The sequence below is a fragment of the Stenella coeruleoalba genome (genome assembly GCF_951394435.1).
Source record: "Stenella coeruleoalba genome assembly, chromosome: 3".
NCBI classification, from domain to species: domain Eukaryota; kingdom Metazoa; phylum Chordata; class Mammalia; order Artiodactyla; family Delphinidae; genus Stenella; species Stenella coeruleoalba.
The window spans coordinates 36,025,766-36,047,691 of record NC_137148.1 but is presented as its reverse complement, the minus strand read 5'-3'; the positions used below and the strand labels follow the sequence as shown (position 1 = coordinate 36,047,691).

The 21,926-nt window shown below is 41.2% G+C and overlaps 1 protein-coding gene across 4 annotated transcripts in view; it reads right to left on the bottom strand.

Moving 5' to 3' along the window:
* Positions 1–12,844, bottom strand: part of NNT (nicotinamide nucleotide transhydrogenase) — a 95,092-nt gene extending 82,248 nt beyond the window's left edge. Inside the window, exons 1-2 of one of the 4 annotated variants that reach the window (XM_079918553.1) lie at positions 12,775–12,844; positions 4,768–4,971 (exon numbers count right to left, since the gene is read on the bottom strand). In XM_079918553.1, coding sequence (XP_079774679.1) covers positions 4,768–4,918 — 151 coding nt within the window. In that variant the 5' untranslated portion in view covers positions 4,919–4,971; positions 12,775–12,844. Of the gene's footprint in view, positions 1–4,767; positions 4,972–11,934; positions 12,198–12,240; positions 12,350–12,642 lie in introns of those variants that run through there. The other 3 variants (XM_079918550.1, XM_079918551.1, XM_079918552.1) reach the window with 3 other exon arrangements.
* Between the last annotated feature and the right edge of the window lie 9,082 nt (positions 12,845–21,926).

The window sequence follows — 21,926 nt, the reverse complement described above, 5'->3', positions numbered from 1 at the left end:
TTTCTTAGGGAAAAATACGTTGAAAGGCCACTCAACAGGCTAACCCCACTCATCTAACTAACCCTCTCAGGTTTATGGTCTCCTGGTCTTTACCTTTAAGGAAGACAGAAGTAATTAACTATTTTGAAAAACAATCCTACACTAGACACTTTGATGGCCTGCCACACCCAAAGTCCTTTTCTTGGCAATTTGGCCATAGGCAATTCCTCATAGATTTCCCAGTGTTGTATCTTAAGACCTTCCATTCTTGGCCACAACTGATTAGACCAGGGGTGGGCAGCTGGGTCAGAGATAACAGTCTACAGGCCAGACCTAAGGAAAACCAGCAGCCCATGAGATGACTTATACAGGAACTCTGCCTGAGGACACTCCATGTTGGCCAATGACTATCCAACCCAATCAGGTTCTCTCAAAGGGAGTTTGGATGCAAGACCCACCGAAAAGGACAAAGAGAGTAGAAGGGTGCAGCAGCTATTCATAAACACAGCCATGAGATAATCAAAGGGAGGTCAGCAGCCACAACAGTAGAAACATCAGTAGTGGACATGCAGAGGAGTCATGGCTATGAAATCCAGAATAACATCCCACTTTTCCAAGAAGTAGATGAAGGGTTTCCCGGGCTCCCATACTTCCCAAGAATCCATAAAATAAAAATAAACCCTCATCACAAAATATAACATGATGTGATTGTGTTGCCTGCAACACAAAAGAACCTGTATAACACAGAGTTAAATTATTTATATATGGTTCAGACCAGACTTAGCTAAAGTAGACTAGTTTCTTCTGTTGTTTTACTCAATATATGGACACCAACAGATATTTTTTTTAATGAAGAGCGTCTGCTTCTATATAAGTTTTACTAAAGTTTAGAAAACCCACTCTAGCAATCTAAACTCTGAATATATATAATAAAAAGATAAATTATCTCTACAGAGTAATTTATTGAGACCTTAGAGAGACTAAATCAACCTAAAATAGCTGCATTTGGACATACAGTCTTAGATCCCACACTGTTTAAGCAGTAATAATTGACAGTAGGCCAAAGGCAAACATATGCTGAATCTTGCTCTCTACTTAAAAGAAGAGGGAGGAAAATAATTGAAAGCTGGCAAATATCTTGAATTAATGTGCAAAATTAAATCACATAAACTAATCTGGAGTTCACTTATCTGACAACCTCAAATTATCTAGGTCCTACCAAAGACAAATGAAGTCATATCAAAAGGATTTAGGATCCAACCTCAAAGGGCTTCCGCTGGCCAAATATGAGCCAATTTGAGCATCAAAAAGATAATTAATTGCAATGTAGTAAAACACATCTAAAGATGTTAAAATCCATGAGTTCAGGATAATAATAAATGTTTCAAAATCCAAAAAATAAATATTTCCTGGGCCTCCCTGGTGGTGCAGTGGTTGAGAGTCTGCCTGCCAATGCAGGGGACACGGGTTCGTGCCCCGGTCCGAGAAGATCCCACATGCCGCGGAGCGGCTGGGCCCGTGAGCCACGGCTGCTGGGCCTGCGCGTCCGGAGCCTGTGCTCCGCAACGGGAGAGGCCACAGCAGTGAGAGGCCCGCATACCGCAAAAAAAAAAATAGATAAATAAATATTTTCTAAAAGTTTCATTGGTCAACTCTGGAGAAAGTAAGGTGTGACAGGCAGAATCATGGTCTCCCAAATATATCCATGTCCTAATCCTCAGAATCCAATACATGGCAAAGGAGAATTAAGGTAGCAGATGGAATTAAGGTTGTTAATCAGCTGACCTTGAAACAGGGAGAATATCCTGGATTATTTGGGTGGGCCCAATGTAATCACATGGGTCCTTAAATGTGGAAGAAGGGAGCAGAAGAGTCAGAGTCAAAGAGTAATTTGAAGATGCTATCCTGCTGGACTGGAAGGCAGAGGCAGAGGCCATGAGCCAAGGAGTGCAGGCAGTCCCCAGAGGCTGGAAAAGGCAAGGGCACAGATTCTCCCCTAGAGCCTCTGGAAGTGAGAACCATTCAGACTTTGGCCTCCATAAGTGTAAAATAATGAATTTGTGTTATATGAAGGCAGTAAGTTTGTGATCATCTGTTACAGCAGAAGTAGAAAATGTATACATAAGAAAACCAGCTGATTAGCAAAACTAGTAAATAATGGAAAATAATCAAACATCTACCCACCCTTCCAGTACAATCTCAGAGTGACTAAATACAGTTGGCCCTCCGTATCCACGGATTCAACCAACCACAGATCAAAAATATTAAAAAGATTCCAGAAAGTTCTGAAAAGCAAAACTTGATTGTATTAGGCATTATGAGTAACCTAAGATGATTTCAAGTGTACAGGAGGATGTGTGGAGGTTATGTGCACATACTACACCATTTTATATAAGGGACTTGAGCATCTGCAGATTTGGGTATCCACGGGAAGTCCTGGAACCAATTCCCCATGGATACCAAGGGATGACGTAATACAGGGAAAGATTTTTTAATAGAAAAATTCTAACTAATAAATGAAGATAAAATGATAGAATATCACCATTTTAAAGCCCCTGATAAAAATCACGGATTTACTTAATGATCATCAAATGACTGCTACAGCATTTGAGTGAAAAACTGATGAGAACTTCACAATAGATGGATCACACTGACAGCATCTAAACTCACTGATGAATCTTCTTGATGTGCTACAACAGATAGTACACAACATCACCTATGAAGTACACTTGCCAAAAAAAGCAAACCTGGGTCTGATCAAGCCTCTAGCTCTAGCTAAATGTTACAGAAAATACAAGCGACAGAGAAACTGGTTAAATAATACCAAGGGAATTCAATAAGCTAAACCTAGATAGAATGTGAGAAATTCTACAGAACTAAATTCTTCAACAAATAAATTAAAAAGAAAACAGAGGAGAGGAACATACAGACCAAAAGAGACCTAAGAGACAAGCAAGCAAATACAACACACGGACCCTGTTCGGATCACCATTTGAACAAAGCAACTGTTAAAAAAAAAAAAAAGAAAAGAAAAGAAAAAATTGAGAAAATATGAATACTGACTGAAATTACTTTTCATGCTTTTCAATGTGGTAATGAAAGTGTGGTTATATTACGGAATAAATAGGACCCTCATCTTTTAGAGGTAAAAAATAATTATCTAGGAAACAGTCAAGAACCAGAAGTTAAACAAACAAAAAAAGTCTTATGCATAGTTGATATAGAGATCTTGAAGTCCGCGCTTTCACTCACAAGGACAATTCCCATGTGCTCAATGTAGTTATTGGCTTTTACTTTATACACAATTTTATCACACTGGATAATCTGGCTTTTCAGAACACTTTAAAAAAATCTAAAGATAAGGCTGAGGGCTCTCAGAGGCAGGTACCCTGCCAATAGTGACTTGTCATGAGAGAACAAGAAAAGAGCTGTGAAGTCTACAAAAGGCAGACATAAGAACTCAAAAAAACCTTGGGGCTTCCCTGGTGGCGCAGTGGTTGAGAGTCCACCTGCCAATGCAGGGGACACGGATTCGTGCCCCGGTCTGGGAAGATCCCACATGCCGCGGAGCGGCTGGGCCCGTGAGCCATGGCCGCTGAGCCTGCATGTCCGGAGCCTGTGCTCCGCAACAGGAGAGGCCACAGCAGTGAGAGGCCTGCGTACCGCAAAAAAAAAAAAAAAAAAAAACTCAAAAAACCTAGCAGTTTAGGCGGCCTTAATGTACAAATAGTCCTACAAACAAAAAGGGAATTATTCTATTTGGCAAAGACTTCTGGTTTCTCTCAAATAACCACGCTGTTCCTCCCCTAAAAATAACAGAATGCTATTTTTATTTGAGTATGTTGCCATGCAGAATAAAAAAACTAAATGGCCAAGTCTCCCTTAGAGCTACATATTGCCACCTGTCTGAGTTCTGGCCAATGAGGTGTAGACAGAGTGCTAGGAGGGTCTCTGGGCAAGATGCCTAAAACGATCTGACTCAGCTTAGAAGGTTCCCCTTTGACACTCTCCTCCTTCTGGCTTGCACCCCAGAACACAAGCAAGTGGGGTTCCTAGCAAGGAAGGCCTTGGAGGCCACTAGAAGACTTCAGCTCTTACTCTGTGTGACCTAGGAAGCTAGTTGCAAATTTTGAATAGAAGAGTGACATGATCTTTCATTTTAAAAAGATTATTCTCATTGTCATGTACAGAACAGACTGTTGTCGGGGACAGAAGTAGAAAGCAGAGACCACTTAGAAGACTAATGCAATAATCCAGGTGACAGATGGTAGTGGCTTGGACCAGGATGATAACAGTGGTGATGGTGAAAAGAGGAGCGATTCTGGATAAAAGGTAGAGCTGACCTATACCTACTATGCGGATCTGGAATGTCTCCAAGGTTTCTGACCTGAGCAACTGAGATGAAGTTGCCATTTACTAAATCAAGAAACATTAATGCAGATCAATTAATACACCTAGTTCCTAATTCCTGAGCATAGCTGAGCCATATATGTACAATTCCCCAACACCGACCAGGAAAGAGGAAGAGCTGCTAGGAGAAATGGATACTATGAGCAATAGTTTCTTGGGTACAACTCAACTGATTTGACATTTTTTTTTTCTATTATATTTTCTTTTCTGTTAGCACTGACAGTCAGGAACTTCCATGCATGGAAAATATAAGAAAGCACTCATTTCGTTTTTTACTCAAAATGATCACTGTCAAACACAGGGCTGTAAAACTGCATGCCTTATGTTATCTATCATCGGGAGATCTATTGGCTCCTATGACGTGAAGTGAGACTTTACCTGGTTTTACAGGGGCTTTACACCACAGCGCCTGATGAGTATGAAATGTTCGTAAAAAATCCTTCTTCCTAGGTAGAACCTTACAGGACCCCAAATTGCTAAGGAAAGGGCAGGAACAGCCAGTCGCCACTGTTTTCAGTAGGTTCGCCATGTTCACAGGAGCTCCCAACTTTCTGAATTCCCAATTTCCTTGAAGGTAAATCACTAAAGGAAAGAAAACGAAACATTTCTGTGCTGAGAAAGACATACTTTGCCTTTCGTACATCAAAAACATTAAAAACAAAAAAAAAGCTAATTCAAAGAGGTTGGAAAATAACAGTTAAATGTGGGCATCTACAATGAATTTATTTGCCAAGTCCTTTACTTACAGAAGATGCTTCAAAAGTTTGTTTCTAACTCAGGTATTTAAAACTTGGAATCCGTTTTCCCACTTAAATTGTAGTTATAAACTCACTATTCAATTCCAAGCCTAGGTCACATAAGTCTAATTGATCCTTAATGTAGCTGGAAAGTTAAAAAAAAAAATGCTATAAAGTCCAGTCACATCTTACATGAAAGTTACTGTCTAAGTCAGCTTGTCCAGCAAAAATTGCATAAAGTCAAAATTACCAGTAATTTCCCTTAGATTGTCTAAAATACTGTACAATACAGTAGTACTTGTTTAGCCACCACGCTATACAGAAAACACCCACATACTTTTCAGTGCCTCAGGATATTCATCCTGTGAGATACCCCCCCAAACCCAGACTGACTGAGTGAATGATAGATTCATGTTTGTTGGGTGTACATCGCAAGAAAATTAAACATGCATGGAATATGACTCCGATTTTAAAAAAGAAAGAAAAATTCCATGGTTAACCTTATCACATAGGTTTGTGCTTGCAGATGTGGGCATAACTAGGAATTCTCTCAGTGGTTCCCACAAGTGGCCAGTTTTTGCCAGCTCTAACTGAGCTAGGTGAAGTGTCATCGACCTTTGCTGTTTCTGAGGCTTCAGTGGCTACCTCCACCACCCTCCGTGGCAGATCCCCAGGGGTACATAGAAGGCACTCCCCCCATCCCTCTGACTCCCAATGCTCTCTTTCCTTCAAAAATGGGAAGAAGTAGAGGACCTGGAACTCCATCAATCAACCTCAGCTAACTCCACTAACTATGCCTTCAGGCTCTGCCCCATCATGCGGTCCCTCCTGGGGTCCAGCACCCAAACCCAGCAGACTCCATAAACATACTTCCAGCCTCCAGAGGAAGAAGGGTCTAACTCATTTTTTATGTCATAACTACTGCCACAACTCCCTGAAGCAACTTCCTACAAACACCAGAAAGCAACAATGGGAACAGAAGTACGCGATCCAGGTAGGGCTTATTCTTAAGATGTCCTTTAATTCAACAAACATGTACTGAGGGCTGAGTCTCAGAGGCACAGCCGTCAGGAGCATCTGTAGAATTAAACTGGAATAGGTCACAGACTTGGAGATAAGAAAAGTCAACAAGTAATAACACGGCAAGCAGAGTAACACAAATCCAAAGTTCCAGGCATAAAAGGAGATCATGTCCTTCTACAAGGCTAAGAAAAGGAAGGCAAAGGCATTTGAGAAGGAGAGAATACTATGAGAAAAGCTAAGGAAGAGGGAGCATGCAAGATGTGTTCAGGCATGCAATCAAAAATGTGAATAATTCTTTGCATTCAAATAGAAGGTTTTATATTTTCACAGCATTTCCATATATGTCATTTCATCGCAGTCCTAAAGCACTCCTGAGTCAATAAGTACCTTCCTCATTCATTCACAGGTCACTTCTACGGTTATTCATGGCTGGGAATGGAGAGCAAATAAGTTCAGAATTCAGCCACCCATTGGAAACATTCACTGAATCTATGCCAAGAACTGAGGGAGATACAAAGATATATAAAACATAATTCTTCGAATTTGGAACCAAGATGGTGGAGTAGAAGGACGTGCTCTCACCCCCTCTTGCGAGAACACCAGAATCACAACTAGCTCCCGGACAATCATCGACAGGAAGGCATGGGACCTCACCAAAAAAGATACCCCACATCCAAAGACAAAGGAGAAGCCACAATGAGACGGTAGGAGGGGTGCAATCACAGTAAAATCAAATCCCATAACTGCTAGGTGGGTGACTCACAGACTGGAGAACACTTATACCACAGAAGTCCACCCGCTGGAGTGAAGGTTCTGAGCCCCACGTCAGGCTGCCCAACCTGAGGGTCCGGCAATGGGAGGAGGAATTCCTAGAGAATCAGACTTTGAAGGCCAGCGGGATTTGACTGCAAGACTTCGACGGAACAGCGGGTAACAGAGACTCCACTCTTGAAGGGCACACACAAAGTAGTGTGTGTATAGGGACCCAGGGGAAGGAGCAGTGACCCCATGGGAGACTGAACCAGACCTACCTGCTAGTATTGGAGGGTCTCCTGCAGAGGCGGGGGGGTGGCTGTGGCTCACCATGGTAACAAGGACACAGCAACAGAAGTTCTGGGAAGTACCCCTTGGCATGAGCCCTCCCAGCGTCCGCCATTAGCCCACAAAAGAGCCAGGGATGCAAGGCTTCTTCAATATATGCAGATCAATCAATGTGATACACCATATTAACAAATTAAGGAATAAAAACCATATGATCAACTCAATAGATGCAGAAAAAGCTTTTGACAAAATTCAATGCCCATTTATGGTAAAAACTCTCCAGAAAGTGGGCATAGAGGGAACCTATCTCAACATAATAAAGGCCATATACGACAAACCCACAGCAAACACCATTCTCAAAGGTGAAAAACTGAAAGCATTTCCTCTAAGATCAGAAACGAGACAAGGATGTCCACTCTCGCCACTATTATCCAACATAGTTTTGGAAGTCCCTGCCACGGCAATCAGAGAAGAAAAAGAAATAAAAGGAATCCAAATTGGAAAAGAAGAAGTAAAACTGTCACTGTTTGCAGATGACATGATACTATACATAGGGAATCCTAAAGATGTTAACAGAAAACTACTAGAGCTAATCAATGAATTTGGTAAAGTTGCAGGATACAAAATTAATACACAGAAATCTCTGGCATTCCTATACACTAACAATGAAAGATCATAAAGAGAAATTAAGGAAACAATCCCATTCACCATTGCAACAAAAAGAATAAAATACCTAGGAATAAATCTACCTAAGGAGACAAAAGACTTGTATGCAGAAAACTATAAGACACTGATGAAAGAAATTAAAGATGATACCAACAGATGGAGAGATATACCATGTTTTTGGATTGGAAGAATCAATATTATGAACATGACTATACTACCCAAAGAAATCTACAGATTCAATGCAATCCCTATCAAACTACCTAGGGCATTTTTTACAGAACTAGAACAAAAAACTTAAAATTTGTATGGAGGCACAAAAGACCCGGAATAGCCAAAGCAGTCTTGAGGGAAAAAAACAGAGCTGGAGGAATCAGACTCCCTGACTTCAGACTATACTACAAAGCTACAGTAATGAAGACAATATGGTACTAGCACAAAAACAGAAACATATATCAATGGAACAAGATAGAAAGCCCAGAGATAAACCCACACACCTATGGTCAACTAATCTATGACAAAGGAGGCAAGGATATACAATGGAGAAAAGACAGTCTCTTCAATAAGTGGTGCTGGGAAAACTGGACAGCTACGTGTAAAAGAATGAAATTAGAACATTCCCTAACACCATAAACAAAAATAAACTCAAAATGGATTAGAGACCTAAATGTAAGACCGGACACTATAAAACTCTTAGAGGAAAACATAGGAAGAACACTCTTTGACATAAATCACAGCATGATCTTTTTTGATCCACCTCCTAGAGTAATGGAAATAAAAACAAAAATTAACAAATGGGACCTAATGAAACTTAAAAGCTTCTGCACAGCAAAGGAAACCATAAACAAGATGAAAAGACAACCCTCAGAATGGGCGAAAATATTTGCAAACGAATCAACAGACAAAGGATTAATCTACAAAATATATAAACAACTCATGCAGCTCAATATTAAAAAACAAACAACCCAATCCAAAAATGGGCAGAAGACCTATATAGACATTTCTCCAAATGGCCAAGAAGCACATGAAAAGCTGCTCAACATCACTAATTAGAGAAATGCAAATCAAAACTACAATGAGGTATTACCTCACACCAGTTAGAATGGGCATCATCAGAAAATCTACAAACAACAAACGCTGGAGAGGGTGTGGAAAAAAGGGAACCCTCTTGCACTGTTGGTGGGAATGTAAATTGATTCGGCCACTATGGAGAACTGTATGTAGGTTCCTTAAAAAACTAAAAATAGAATTACCATATTACCCAACAATCCGCTACTGTGCATATAACCAGAGAAAACCATAATTCAAAAAGACACATGCACTCCAATGTTCACTGCAGCCCTATTTACAACAGCCAGGTCACGGAAGCAACCTAAATGCCCATCAACAGATGAATGGATAAAGAAGATGTGGTATATATATACAATGGAATATTACTCAGCCATAAAACGGAACGAAATTGGGTCATTTGTTGAGACATGGATGGATCTAGAGTCTGTCATACGGTGAAGTAAGTCAGAAAGAGAAAAACAAATATCGTATAGTAACACATATATGTGGAACCTAGAAAAATGGTACAGATGAAGTGGTTTGCAGGGCAGAAATTGAGACACAGATGTAGAGAACAAACGTATGGACACCAAGCGGGGTAGGCGGCAGGGGGGTGGGGGTGGGGGTGTGATGAATTGGGAGATTGGGATTGACGTGTATACACTGATGTGTATAAAATTGATGACTAATAAGGACCTGCTGTATAAAAAAATTAAATTTAATTTAAAAATAAAAATATAATTCTTGTCTTGAGGGAGACTTTGAACTACCATTACCAAGGACCTAGTCCTATCCCAACTTCCCCACTTACCCTAGTTTCTCTTCTTGGATCATCCCAGCTCCCCAACAACCACCATTCTCACTGGTCAGGCTTAGCCAGACCTCATCAGCAAAAGAACAAAGCTGCCTAGAATACAGGCCGGGTATAGTCTAACCCTGCCACACACTCGCTGTTTGACCTGAATCTCTCAGCACCCCAGTCTGCTCATCTATAAAAGGAGCACAGGAAAGTTCCTTTGTAGGACCCCATTAGGCTCTATAAGTTTTATGATTAGATGAGATTTTGCAATGCTTTAAAGCTGAAGTCCTATTTCATGGCCTGGAGCCTGGAAAATTAGCCCTGACTACTTGTAAATGTCACTAAGCCTAAATAAAATAAAAATGACCCTGAAAGACATTCAGAGAATATTTGAACCATGCTATCACAGCCTAGGACTTGTTAACATCAAAGATAGTACAGTTGACCCTTGAACAACGGGGGTTTGAACTGCATGGGTCGACTCCTAGGCAGCTATTTTTCAACAGTAAATATTAACATTACTACAATATACACAGTCCGTGGTCGGCTGAATCCTCGGATGGGGAGCAACGGCAGATACAGAGGGCCCTTATTCAAAAGCCAACTGTATTCCATCTTAATTGTCACATTTTCCCCTATCTTCGCTTTAAGGCTCTTTGCTGTTTTATTATCCATGTCTTCTATGGCTTTTAAGCAATGGAGAAAAACTTAACAACTCAAAATTGAAAAAAAAACTGTTTTTTAGTATGGCATTCATACAGCCGTTTAATGTAAGTTATTTTGGTAGATATCTCCCCTAATAGATTAAAATCCTTGGAGGCAAGCGCCTGGGAGAGGATAGTATTGAGGCTAAGAGGGTGAACTCCTGGTTGGAAGGCCCCACTCTGCAACACATTAGCTGTGTCACCCTGGCAAGTCACTTCTTTGTGTCTGATTTCACCACCTTCAAAATGGGTTAAATCATAATGGCACCTATCATATAGGGTTATTGGGAGGATTAAAAGGACACAGTATCTTCATTGCTATCAGTGTTCACTTTATTACCTCTGGCCCAGTGCCTTGCACAAAATAGAGGAAATCAACAAGTATTGTTTGACTGAGTGAATGAATAACTAGGGCTAGGTAACCTGAAGCCTGGGGATCTATGAACACATTCTCCAAGAAACTTCAGGAAATTTCCTTTAAAAATTAAATGCTGGGCTTCCCTGGTGGCGCAGTGGTTGAGAGTCCGCCTGCCGATGCAGGGGACACGGGTTCGTGCCCCGGTCTGGGAAGATCCCACATGCTGCGGAGCGGCTGGGCCCGTGAGCCATGGCCGCTGAGCCTGCTCGTCCGGAGCCTGTGCTCCGCAACGGGAGAGGCCACAACAGCGAGAGGCCCGCGTACCACAAAAAAAAAAAAAAAAATTAAATGCTATGTAGCTTTGTGGAAAAGTGATTCCATCAGCAAAGCTAAGCAGCCTGAGCACGCTTGCTAATAAGAAAGCAATCCTAAACTGTCCATTCAATTAAAAAAAAAAAAAGCCAAAGTTTGCAAGTAAAAGGGTGCCCTGGAGAAGAGAGAAATATTTTAAATTAAAGCTCACAAGCCTCACCGTTCCTAACACAGCCTGTCCTACAAGACTCCTTACAGATTCCTTAAGGACTTCCCTGCACCAGAGGGCGAATAAAGGACGCCTGCAACTTTAATAAACAAGTTACACTTCTAAAACGAGACATACCAACCAAGGACACAATACCCTACAAAAGCTTAGACTGGCAGGCAGCGTGACTTTGCCCAAAGCCACGGGTTCAGCTCCTCCCTCTGCAACTAAACTGCCACCCTGCTGGCAGCTGCCCGGGACCGCTATTTATAACGTTCCCCGGAAGCCGATTGGCCGAGGCGGCGTAATAGTCATTCCGCCTCCCGAGTTCGAATCAGCTCTGCCCCCTCCGCTGTCTCTCGCGCATTGCCAACCCCGGCCCCACTCTTGGCCCAATAGAGGCATGCCCCGACCACCACCAGCCCGCCTCCGACATACACTCACAACTTTCGACACCAACTGTGTCTCCAGCCAGTCACCCACCCCAAATTCCCTCCGGGTTCAAGCACAATTTCGGAGGGTCCAGGTGCCACCTCTCTGGGTGCACCACGTACCAAGAGTCCTCTATGACCTCCTTCCCTTCTTCCATCCTGTAACCTGAAACAACCCCGTACAACTCCCGCCGCCCCACACAGCTCCAAAATCTGCACCTGCACAGCTGACACCTCGTTCCCTGCCCTCAGCGAAGACGCAGTTTTCGAATCCACCATCCCGCACTTGCTTCCACGTCGCCCCCGCTCGAGACAAGAAAGGGGGCCCTCGAGGCACTGTTCTCCTTCCCGGCCCAAGGCTCCCGAGGGTCCACCACGTGCAGGGGTCACTGCCGACCCCGCCCCCTTCGGCTCCTTGACAGATCTCCTTCTCCGCGGGCGCCGGGATCTTCTGGACCAGCCCCAAGCCCCCTCCCCAGCTGCGCCCCAGGAGCGCGCCCAGGCTGCCCGCGCCTTGACGCTCACCTTGGCAGGGAGGCCGGGCGACCGCGGGTTGCGAGGGGACGCCGCGCTGGCAGACCTGGGCTCCAGCCCCGCGGCGCGGCGCCTCCAACCCGGAAGAACAGCCCCAAGCCGGTGGTGGCTGAGGCCACGTGACGACGGCACAGCCCCCACCCCGGCCCAGCGCCCTCTCCTCGCCGGGCCCTTCTTCCCGCCCGGCCGCCTCCACCAGCCCGCCCGCCCGCCAGCCCTCTCTCCGAATGAAAAAACCTCACGAAATGCCCCTTAGCGCACAAAGGCCAGTTACCCCAAGGAACACTTCCCTCTCCTTGGTGGCAGCCAAAAACCTCTTTGTCCCGGGCTCGACCTGTGGCCTACCCGCCCCCCCTCCCGCGTTTTCCCTCGGCCCGTGCTTGTCAATCAAACCTGGAGCCCAACGCAGGCGCTGAAGTTCCCAGGGCTACATTGGTCCTCTCCTGGAGAGCCAGTTACAAAGTGTGATCGCCTCTCCAGTGTCCCACCAGAACAAATGAAATAACAGAACTCCACTTTTGGTACCTGACTTTCCTCTAGCTGTCTAGGAAAAATCAGAACTTCTAAAAGGCAAGTGGGAGGAGGCCAGGAGGTGGTGAAGGGCGGGAATGGGGGCGTTGTTTTTCCATTCCGGACGGAGGGTGGAGTTAAATTCCTCTGAGAAGAAGTCAAGGCCCCAAAATTAACACACATCTGCTGACTGGTCTTCCTAGGCACGCCCATAGAAAGTCGTGTGCTTCTGTTCGTATTAATATCCAGGGGCTGGAGAGCGCCCTTGGTGGACGTTAAGTGTCCTGACCAGGCCTGGGCTCATTTCGGCAAAACAACTAAAGGACGCTGAAACGTAATGACTTGTGTTACTTAGTCTGCAGGTGTCTTCTGATTAAAAGCTGGAATAATAAGGTAGAGAGTATAAATTGGTTCACTTACCCAAAGCTGAATCATCACGAAGTGTCAGTATGGTCACTGCATTTTTACTTTAATTGAAATATCTAAGATGAGTTAAAAATTATGAATCTCAAAGGCATGAGGCAAACATATTCCATATCCTTAAAAAGAAATAAACTGCAGGGAAACCCTTATTTTGAGAAGTTTTCTTGTCTTTAACCAACACAAAAGGTCATACAAGTTGAGGACTTCCACTGCATCCAGACGAGGTAAAAACACTCTTCCTGTCCTGGAAGAATTCACAGACAGGAAAGGATAGAGCCTCATGTTTTAAAATAATAATGAACGGTGATAAGTGCAACCGTAGAAACAATTTCAAGATACTGCAAGTACAGTAAGGCAGGAGTAGTTGATAAGGATTAAAACTAAGCTCCTTTCACAATATACCTAAGTCACATCATTATGGTGTACCCCTTAAACATATGCATTGCTGTGTGTCAACTATATCTCAATAAAACTGGGGAAAAAACTAAGGTAGGTTTAAAACATGTGTTGGAGGGTGGAGCAGGGGTTTGCTTCTTTTCTCTCCCAAGGCTTAAACAGTGGTTCCCAGCTGGGGACAATTTTATCCCACAGTGTCAGGAGACATTTTGGTCATCACAGCTGGAAAGGGGAGGCATCTAATGGGTAGAGGCCAGGGATGCTGCTAAACACCCTATATTACACAGGATAGCCCCTTACAACAAAGAATTATCTGGCCCCAAACTTCAACAGTGCTAAGACTGAGAAACCCTGGCTTAAATAAATGCTCAATGGCTTATTTAATTTGATTTAATTTGTGATTATGTGACTGGACAGCAAATCCAAAGATGATATATCGATTTTCACTTTTTCTGTTAAATAGTAAGTATATGGTAATTTTATTTTTTTCATAAATTTATTTATTTTTGGCTGCATTGGGTCTTTGTTGCTGCGCACAGGTTTTCTCTAGTTGCGGCGAGCGGGGGCTACTCTTCGTTGCGGTGCGTGGGCTTCTCATTGCAGTGGCTTCTCTAGTTGCGGAGCACGGGCTCTAGGCACGCGAGCTTCAGTAGTTGTGGCTCGTGGGCTCAGTTGCTCTGCGGCATGGAGGATCTTCCAGGACCAGGGGTCAAACCCATGTGCCCTGCATTGCCAGGCAGATTCTTAACCACTGCACCACCAGGGAAGCCCAGTATATGGTAATTTTAAAAATTCATTCTGCTCATTTGTCCAACATAATTTGAGTGCATTGCTCCAGATGAAAACATTTGTCATTTGGAGGATTCTGTTTTAGGCTTTAAGCTCCTACATAATAATTACAATATGGTCATAGGAATTACCAAAGAAAATAGGAGTATTTCCAAAAGTGTGTTTTAAGTTAGTTGCTTCTGAATCTTAGACGCTGTCTTGTATAAAACTTTTGCAAAGATTTTGTATCCCCTATTAGGTGGTGAGGACTTTGTCCATTTTGATATCTGCTCCTTCCTCCTTGGCCTTCTCAGCCTTCAACCCCACTTAGAACAGTACTTCTCACATATATGCAAGTTTTCATTACAGATTGTTCTGTGATTGGACATTTTAATTTTAAATATATTTTTAAAGCAAGATACACATCAAAACTTAAACCCTCTAAAATTTAGGAGACTTTGTACACACAAATGCTTAAAGATATTATTTAATATTTAGTCCTAATCTATCCAAAGCAAAAAAGATTTAAATCTTTAGAAGAGTGTGACACACCATTAGAGTCAGCTTTGAAGCCTCAAACCACAGAGGTGCCCAATAGCCAAAAATCAAAATGTAGGCTAAGCCTGAGGAAATGTGTGATCAGAAACCGAACTCTAAAGATAACATGTTACCAAAACCCTGCATCTAGTTAAAACCAGGCCAGAGAACAGGTCAATTTAATGTGTTTTCATTGTGGTTATTACTTTAAACAGTTATCAGCAGTTTGTTTTTTCAAACTTCCCTTTTATAAGTAATTATAAAAAGTAAACAACTCCAATGAGGTGATATGCTTAGACTCTGGGGATTTTTAATTATACAGACACTTGACAGGTTTTGAAGCAACCATCACTAACCTCAGTCTCAGCCCTCTTCTCTCAGGCAGACCAATCAAAAGTGTGTTTGATTGTAGGAAGCAAATATTAACTGACTGAATGAACTTACACTAATCAACATTAATTGGAAGAGGATAGAGGAGAACTGACAATAAGCAGCCAGCACAAAGTTAAATAATTGGCAATTTAAGTTCAGTAAAACAAGTTTGCATTGAGAACTGTAAGCATCTAAAACACCAGCTCTAAGCACACCTTTGTTCTCTCCATGTAGTAAGTGCCAGTGATAAAAATCTATGTTTTTTTTAATGAATACAAAAAATTATTTATTTAATGATATCTTTGGGGACCTGGGGAAATGGTGAGGGGTAGGAGCTATATTAATATCCTAGGGCTGCCGTAACAAATTACCACAACCTGGGTGTCTTAAAAATGACAGAAATATACTCTCTCATAGTTCTGGAGGCCAGAAGTGTGAAATCAAAGTGTCAGCAGGGTTGATTCCCCTGGAGGCTCTGAGGGAGAAAATATCCCATACCTCTCTCCTAGCTTGCGGAGAAAGCTTCTGGTTGTCAGCGATCCCTGGTGTTCCTTGGCTTGTAGACACATCACTCCAATCTCTGCCTCCTCTTCACATTGCTGCCTTCTCTGTGTGTCTCTGTGCCCAAATCTCCCTCTTCTTCCTCTTACGAAAACATCAGTCAGTGGATTTAAGGTCCACCCTGAATCCAGGATGAGATCCTTAACTAATTACGTCTGCAAAGACTGTATTTTCAAATAAGCGTAGTCACAAATTTTGGGGAGACACTGTTCAACCCACTACAGGGGCAGTCTGTGTGTTTAAGGGTACAAAATGTAAAGACGGGTTTTTGTTGTTTTTTTAACATGGGTAGATTTACTAGCTCTTGAGTTTAAAGTGAAAGTTCAAATTATTTGGCGGAAATTCAGGTGAAAGTTATTTATTAATAATTAGAAGAATTTTCCTATAAACTTCTTTGCTTTTTTAATACTCAACCTAATTGAATTTTTCTTCAATTTTTAAAAAAATATAACTATATATTACACAGTTACCATTGTCAAACTTCTTGATCATAAACTCCATAACAGCAGTTAACATGTTTATACTTAACTTTTTATTTATTTTATTTTTTTTAACATCTTTATTGGAGTATAATTACTTTACAATGGTGTGTTAGTTTCTGCTTTATAACAAAGTGAGTCAGCTATACATATACATACACCCCCATATCTCCTCCCTCTTGCATGTCCCTCCCACCCTCCCTATCCCATCCCTCTAGGTGGTCACAAAGCACCAAGCTGATCTCCCTGTGCTATCTGGCTGCTTCCCACTAGCTATCTATTTTACATTTGGTAGTATATATAAGTACATGCCACTCTCTTACTTCATCCCATCTTACCCTTCCCTCTCCCCATGTCCTCAAGTCCATTCTCTATGTCTGTGTCTTTATTCCTGTCCTTTCTCTAGGTTCTTCAGAACCATTTTTTTTTCTTTTTAGATTCCATATATATGTGTTAGCATACGGTATTTGTTTTTCTCTTTCTGACTTACTTCACTCTGTGTGACAGACTTTAGGTCCATCCATCTCATTACAAATAACTCAATTTCATTTCTTTTTATGGCTGAGTAATATTCCATTGTATATATGTGCCACATCTTCTTTATCCATTCATCTGTTGATGGACACTTAGGTTGCTTACATGTCCTGACTATTGTAAATAGAGCTGCAATAAACATTGTGGTACATGATTCTTTTTGAATTATGATTTTCTCAGGGTATATGCCCAGTAGTAGGATTGCTGGGTCTTATGGTAGTTGTATTTTTAGGTTTTTAAGGAACTTCCATACTGCTCTCCATAGTGGCTGTATCAATTCACATTCCCACCAACAGTGCAAGAGGATTCCCTTTTCTTCACACCCTCTCCAGCATTTATTGTTTGTAGATTTTTTGATGACGGCCATTCTGACTGGTGTGAGGTGATACCTCATTGTAGTTTTGATTTGCATTTCTCTAATGATTAGTAATGCTGAGCATCCTTTTTGTTGGCAATCTGTATACCTTCTTTGGAGAAATGTCGAGTTAGGTCTTCTGCCCATTTTTGGATTGGGTTGTTTGTTTTTTTGATATTGAGCTGCATGAACTGCTTGTATATTTTGGAGATTAATCCTCTGTCAGATGCTTCATTTGCAAATATTTTCTCCCATTCTGAGGGTTATCTTTTCATCTTGTTTATGTTTTCCTTTGCTGTGCAAAAGCTTTGAAGTTTCATTAGGTCCCATTTGTTTATTTTTGTTTTTATCTCCATTACTCTAGGAGGTGGGTCAAAAAGGATCTTGCTGTGATTTATGTCATAGAGTGTCCTGCCTGTGTTTTCCTCTAAGAGTTTTGTAGTGTCTGGCCTTACATTTAGGTCTTTAATCCATCTTGAGTTTATTTTTGTGTATGGTGTTAGGGAGTGTTTTAATTTCATTCTTTTATATGTAGTTGTCCAGTTTTCCCAATGCCACTTATTGAAGAGGTTGTCTTTTCTCCATTGTATATTCTTGCCTCCTTTATCAAAAATAAGATGACCATATGTGTGTGGGTTTATCTCTGGGCTTTCTATCCTGTTCCATTGATCTATCTTTCTGTTTTTGTGCCAGTACCATACTGTCTTGATTACTGTAGCTTTGTAGTATAGTCTAAAGTCAGGGAGCCTGATTCCTCCAGCTCCGTTTTTCTTTCTCAAGGTTGCTTTGGCTATTCGGAGTCTTTTGTGTTTCCATACAAAGTGTGAAAGTTTTTGTTCTAGTTCTGTGAAATATGCCATTGGTAGTTTGATAGGGATTGCATTGAATCTGTAGATTGCTTTGGGTAGTATAGTCATTTTCACAATGTTGATTCTTCCAATCCAAGAACATGGTATATCTCTCCATCTGTTTGTACCATCTTTAATTTCTTTCATCAGTGTCTTATAGTTTTCTGCATACAAATCTTTTGTCTCCTTAGGTAGATTTATTCCTAGGTATTTTATTCTTTTTGTTGCAATGGTAAATGGGAGTGTTTCCTTAATTTCTCTTTCAGATTTTTCATCATCAGTGTATAGGAATGCCAGAGATTTCTGTGTATTAATTTTGTATCCTGCAACTTTACCAAATTCATTGATTAGCTCTAGTAGTTTTCTGTTAACATCTTTAGGATTCTTTATGTATAGTATCATGTCATCTGCAAACAGTGACAGTTTTACTTCTTCTTTTCCAATTTGGATTCCTTTTATTTCTTTTTCTTCTCTGATTGCTGTGGCTAAAACTTCCAAAACTGTGTTGAATAATAGTGGTGAGAGTGGACAACCTTGTCTTGTTCCTGATCTTAGAGGAAATGGTTTCAGTTTTTCACCATTGAGAACGATGTTGGCTGTGGGTTTGTCATATATGGCCTTTATTATGTTGAGGTAAGTTCCCTCTATGCCTACTTTCTGGAGGGATATTATTACTTAACTTTTTAAATGTTGCATTTGATGAAAACTCTAGTTCAAATACTTTTAAAGCAGTTTTGTGAACGTCATCTCTTTGTAGATCTCTTTTTAATGCTAGATGTTGCCCATAACAAAAAAGCAAAAACCAGATTCTGGTTTTCATTGGTTTTCATCTTACCACTTTCCTATCTGCTCCTACTTCTTTAACCATTCTTTCTCAGTTCTTTCACTGCTTAAATCTGCAAATGTTCTCTTGGCCCTCTTTCCTTTTAACTCTAATATTGTCTTCCTTCCAGTTTAATGTCAACTGTGCTATCACAACTCCCAGAGCTTAATGTCCAGCCCCAATCTCTCTCCTAACCTCCAAACTCATGCAGCCAACTGCCTGCTGGTCATTTCCACTGGGATATCCACATATATCTTAAACTCAATATGAAAAAATTCTGTCCTGATCTACAAAGGACTCTTGTATTTAGAATATATAAAGAACTCTCAAAACTCGACAGTTAAAAAAAATCCAAATAGAAAATGAGCAAAAGGCATAAAAAAAATTTCACCAAAGAGGGATATAAGCACATGAAAAGATGTTCAACATCATTAGCCATTAAGGAAATGAAAATTATAACCACAATGAGGGCTTCCCTGGTGGCGCAGTGGTTGAGAGTCCGCCTACCGATGCAGGGGACACGGGTTCGTGCCCCGGTCCGGGAAGATCCCACATGCCGCGGAGCGGCTGGGCCCGTGGGCCATGGCCGCTGAGCCTGCGCATCTGGAGCCTGTGCTCCGCAACAGGAGAGGCCACAACAGTGAGAGGCACGCGTACGGCAAAAAAAAAAAAAAAAAAACACAATGAGACATCACTACACATCTATATGAATGTCTAAAAAAAAAAAGATAGTGACAATACCAAATGCTGGTGATGATGGGGAGAAGCTGGATCACTTACACATCACTAATGACAATGTAAAACGGTACTCATCACTGGAAAACAGTTCAGTGGTTTCTTAAAAAACTAAACTTGCAACTAGCATATGACCCAGAAATTATACTTCTGGGCATTTATCCCAGAGAAATGAAAATTTATGTTCACACAAAAACCTGTACATCAATGTTCATAGTAGCTTCATTCATAATAGTCCAAAACTGGAAACAACCCAAATGTCCTTCAACAGGTTGAACAGACTGTTGTATATCCTTACAATGGAATGCTTTTCAGCAATGAAAAGGAATGAAGTATTGATACACACAACAGCTTAAATGAAACTCCAGAGAATTATGTTGAGAGAAAAAAAGTCAGTCTCAAAAGGTTACGTACCTGTATGATGCCATTTATAAAACATTCTTGAAATAACAAAATTGTGGAAATAGAGAACAGATTAGAAGTTTCTAGAGTTAAGAAGGAGGGTGGATGTGACTATAAAAGGGCAACAGGAGAGATCCTTATGATGATGAAGATGTTCTGTATCTTGACTGTATCAATGTCAGTATCCTGGTTGTGACACTATACTATAGTTTTGCAAAATGCTACCATTGGGGAGAAGTAGGTAAAGAGCACAAATATTCTCTTTGTATTATTTTTTACAACTGCACGTGAATCAACAATTATCTCAAAATAAAATATTTAATTCAAAAAATAAGCCTGGCAGGTGTAGTAAAATATTAATGATAGAATCTAGATGCCAACAGAAAGGGCAATGAGTACACTGTGCCAGAGATAGGGAAGCAGAACATGCCTCATACTTGACATTTATACATTAAACACTGACATTCCTAATTGTTTTTTGAATGCCAAATTTCAACGCTGAAAATAGCATTTCCAGCTATTACATTACCTTCCTGCTGGCCAGCAAGCACTTCAGTTCAGTTAGTTGAATTGTACAATTAGTAGAATATTGTACGTTGTAACTATTCACCAGAACTTCCTCTAAAATTTTTAACTCTCATATCTCATGCTTGGACCACCACTTTCTTTCCAACTCCTTTACTTCTTTCTTTTGATCCCCCTTTTCCTTCCAATCTATCACCCTCATCTTCAACCCTTCCTCTAGCTAGCTGAAACCATGAACAGCCTGTCAGCCCCTTCTGCCTTTATTCTTCTGCCTTAACTGCATCATGAAATTACACTCCCACTAACAGGCTTCTCAGTTTCCACATCAGGGTGGGAAGAGTTGCTAGAGAAAAGTCACGTAATTGTTCAGAGTGTTGCCCCTACAAGTCCCTGGTCTCCAACCTCAGGGGGACTTTCGGTACCACCCAGCTATCTTCCTGTGAGCACTCCCCCTTCCTCATCAGCTTCCTCTCCCAGAGCAGCTTTTGCAACTGTTGCCACTCTCCTCAAGTCCCTTCTTTTATGTCTCCCACCCTCGAAGTAAAGACATGTCCTTCTTTTTTGCTGAGAACATGGAGACCGTCTGAAGTTTCCAGCACCTTCCCTCTCCTGCAGTTTATCTGCATTTGCTTCCATTTCTTAGTGACATAGTTTTCTCCCATCTCAAATTATTCCTGCTGCCTGTACTTTGAGTTTATGAACTGCTACCTCCTCTGGTCCTTTAATCTCTCAATTCCCCCCCCCCCCTTTTTCCTGATGTGTTCCCTTACCTCATTGTCTTTGGCTAACAAACTAATCTTTCTCCCATTAAAACAAAACAAAACAAACCCATAATAGCAACAAAAACGTCCTTAATACACTTGTCTTGCAAACTTCTCATATCTCTCCCGTTTATTTCACAGTCAAGCTTAGAGCTGTCTATACATCCTAATACTGGCAATTGCTTGCACCCAAATCACTCACAAATCTATATTATTCCAATTGCTAATATCACTGGAATGCCTATTTATTAATTTATAGTGAGAAATATAGCCCAAACGGAATAGAATGTTTGTATCAGTGTCATCCACTTATTCTGGAGATAAAGTATAGCATATTGTCTCAGTTTGTAGACTCTTAATAAAACTGAGTTGCTCATTAACTATGTGATCTTAGGGAAGTTAAAGTCTCTGAATCTCAGTGTTTTTATCTATAAAATGGGGTAAGTGATAGAACCTACCTCATAGGGTTGTTTTGAAGATTAAATGAGATAATCCATGTAAAATGTACTTGGAACAGAGTTGGTGCTAAATATTAGCTATTATTGTTGTTATTTTTCCTCTCAAAATGCAAATTTATCCAGATAGTCAAACTATAGTCAGAAGATGGCTTGGTGAAGGAGGGTGTGGTTCCCAGAGGCGGTTGTTCAT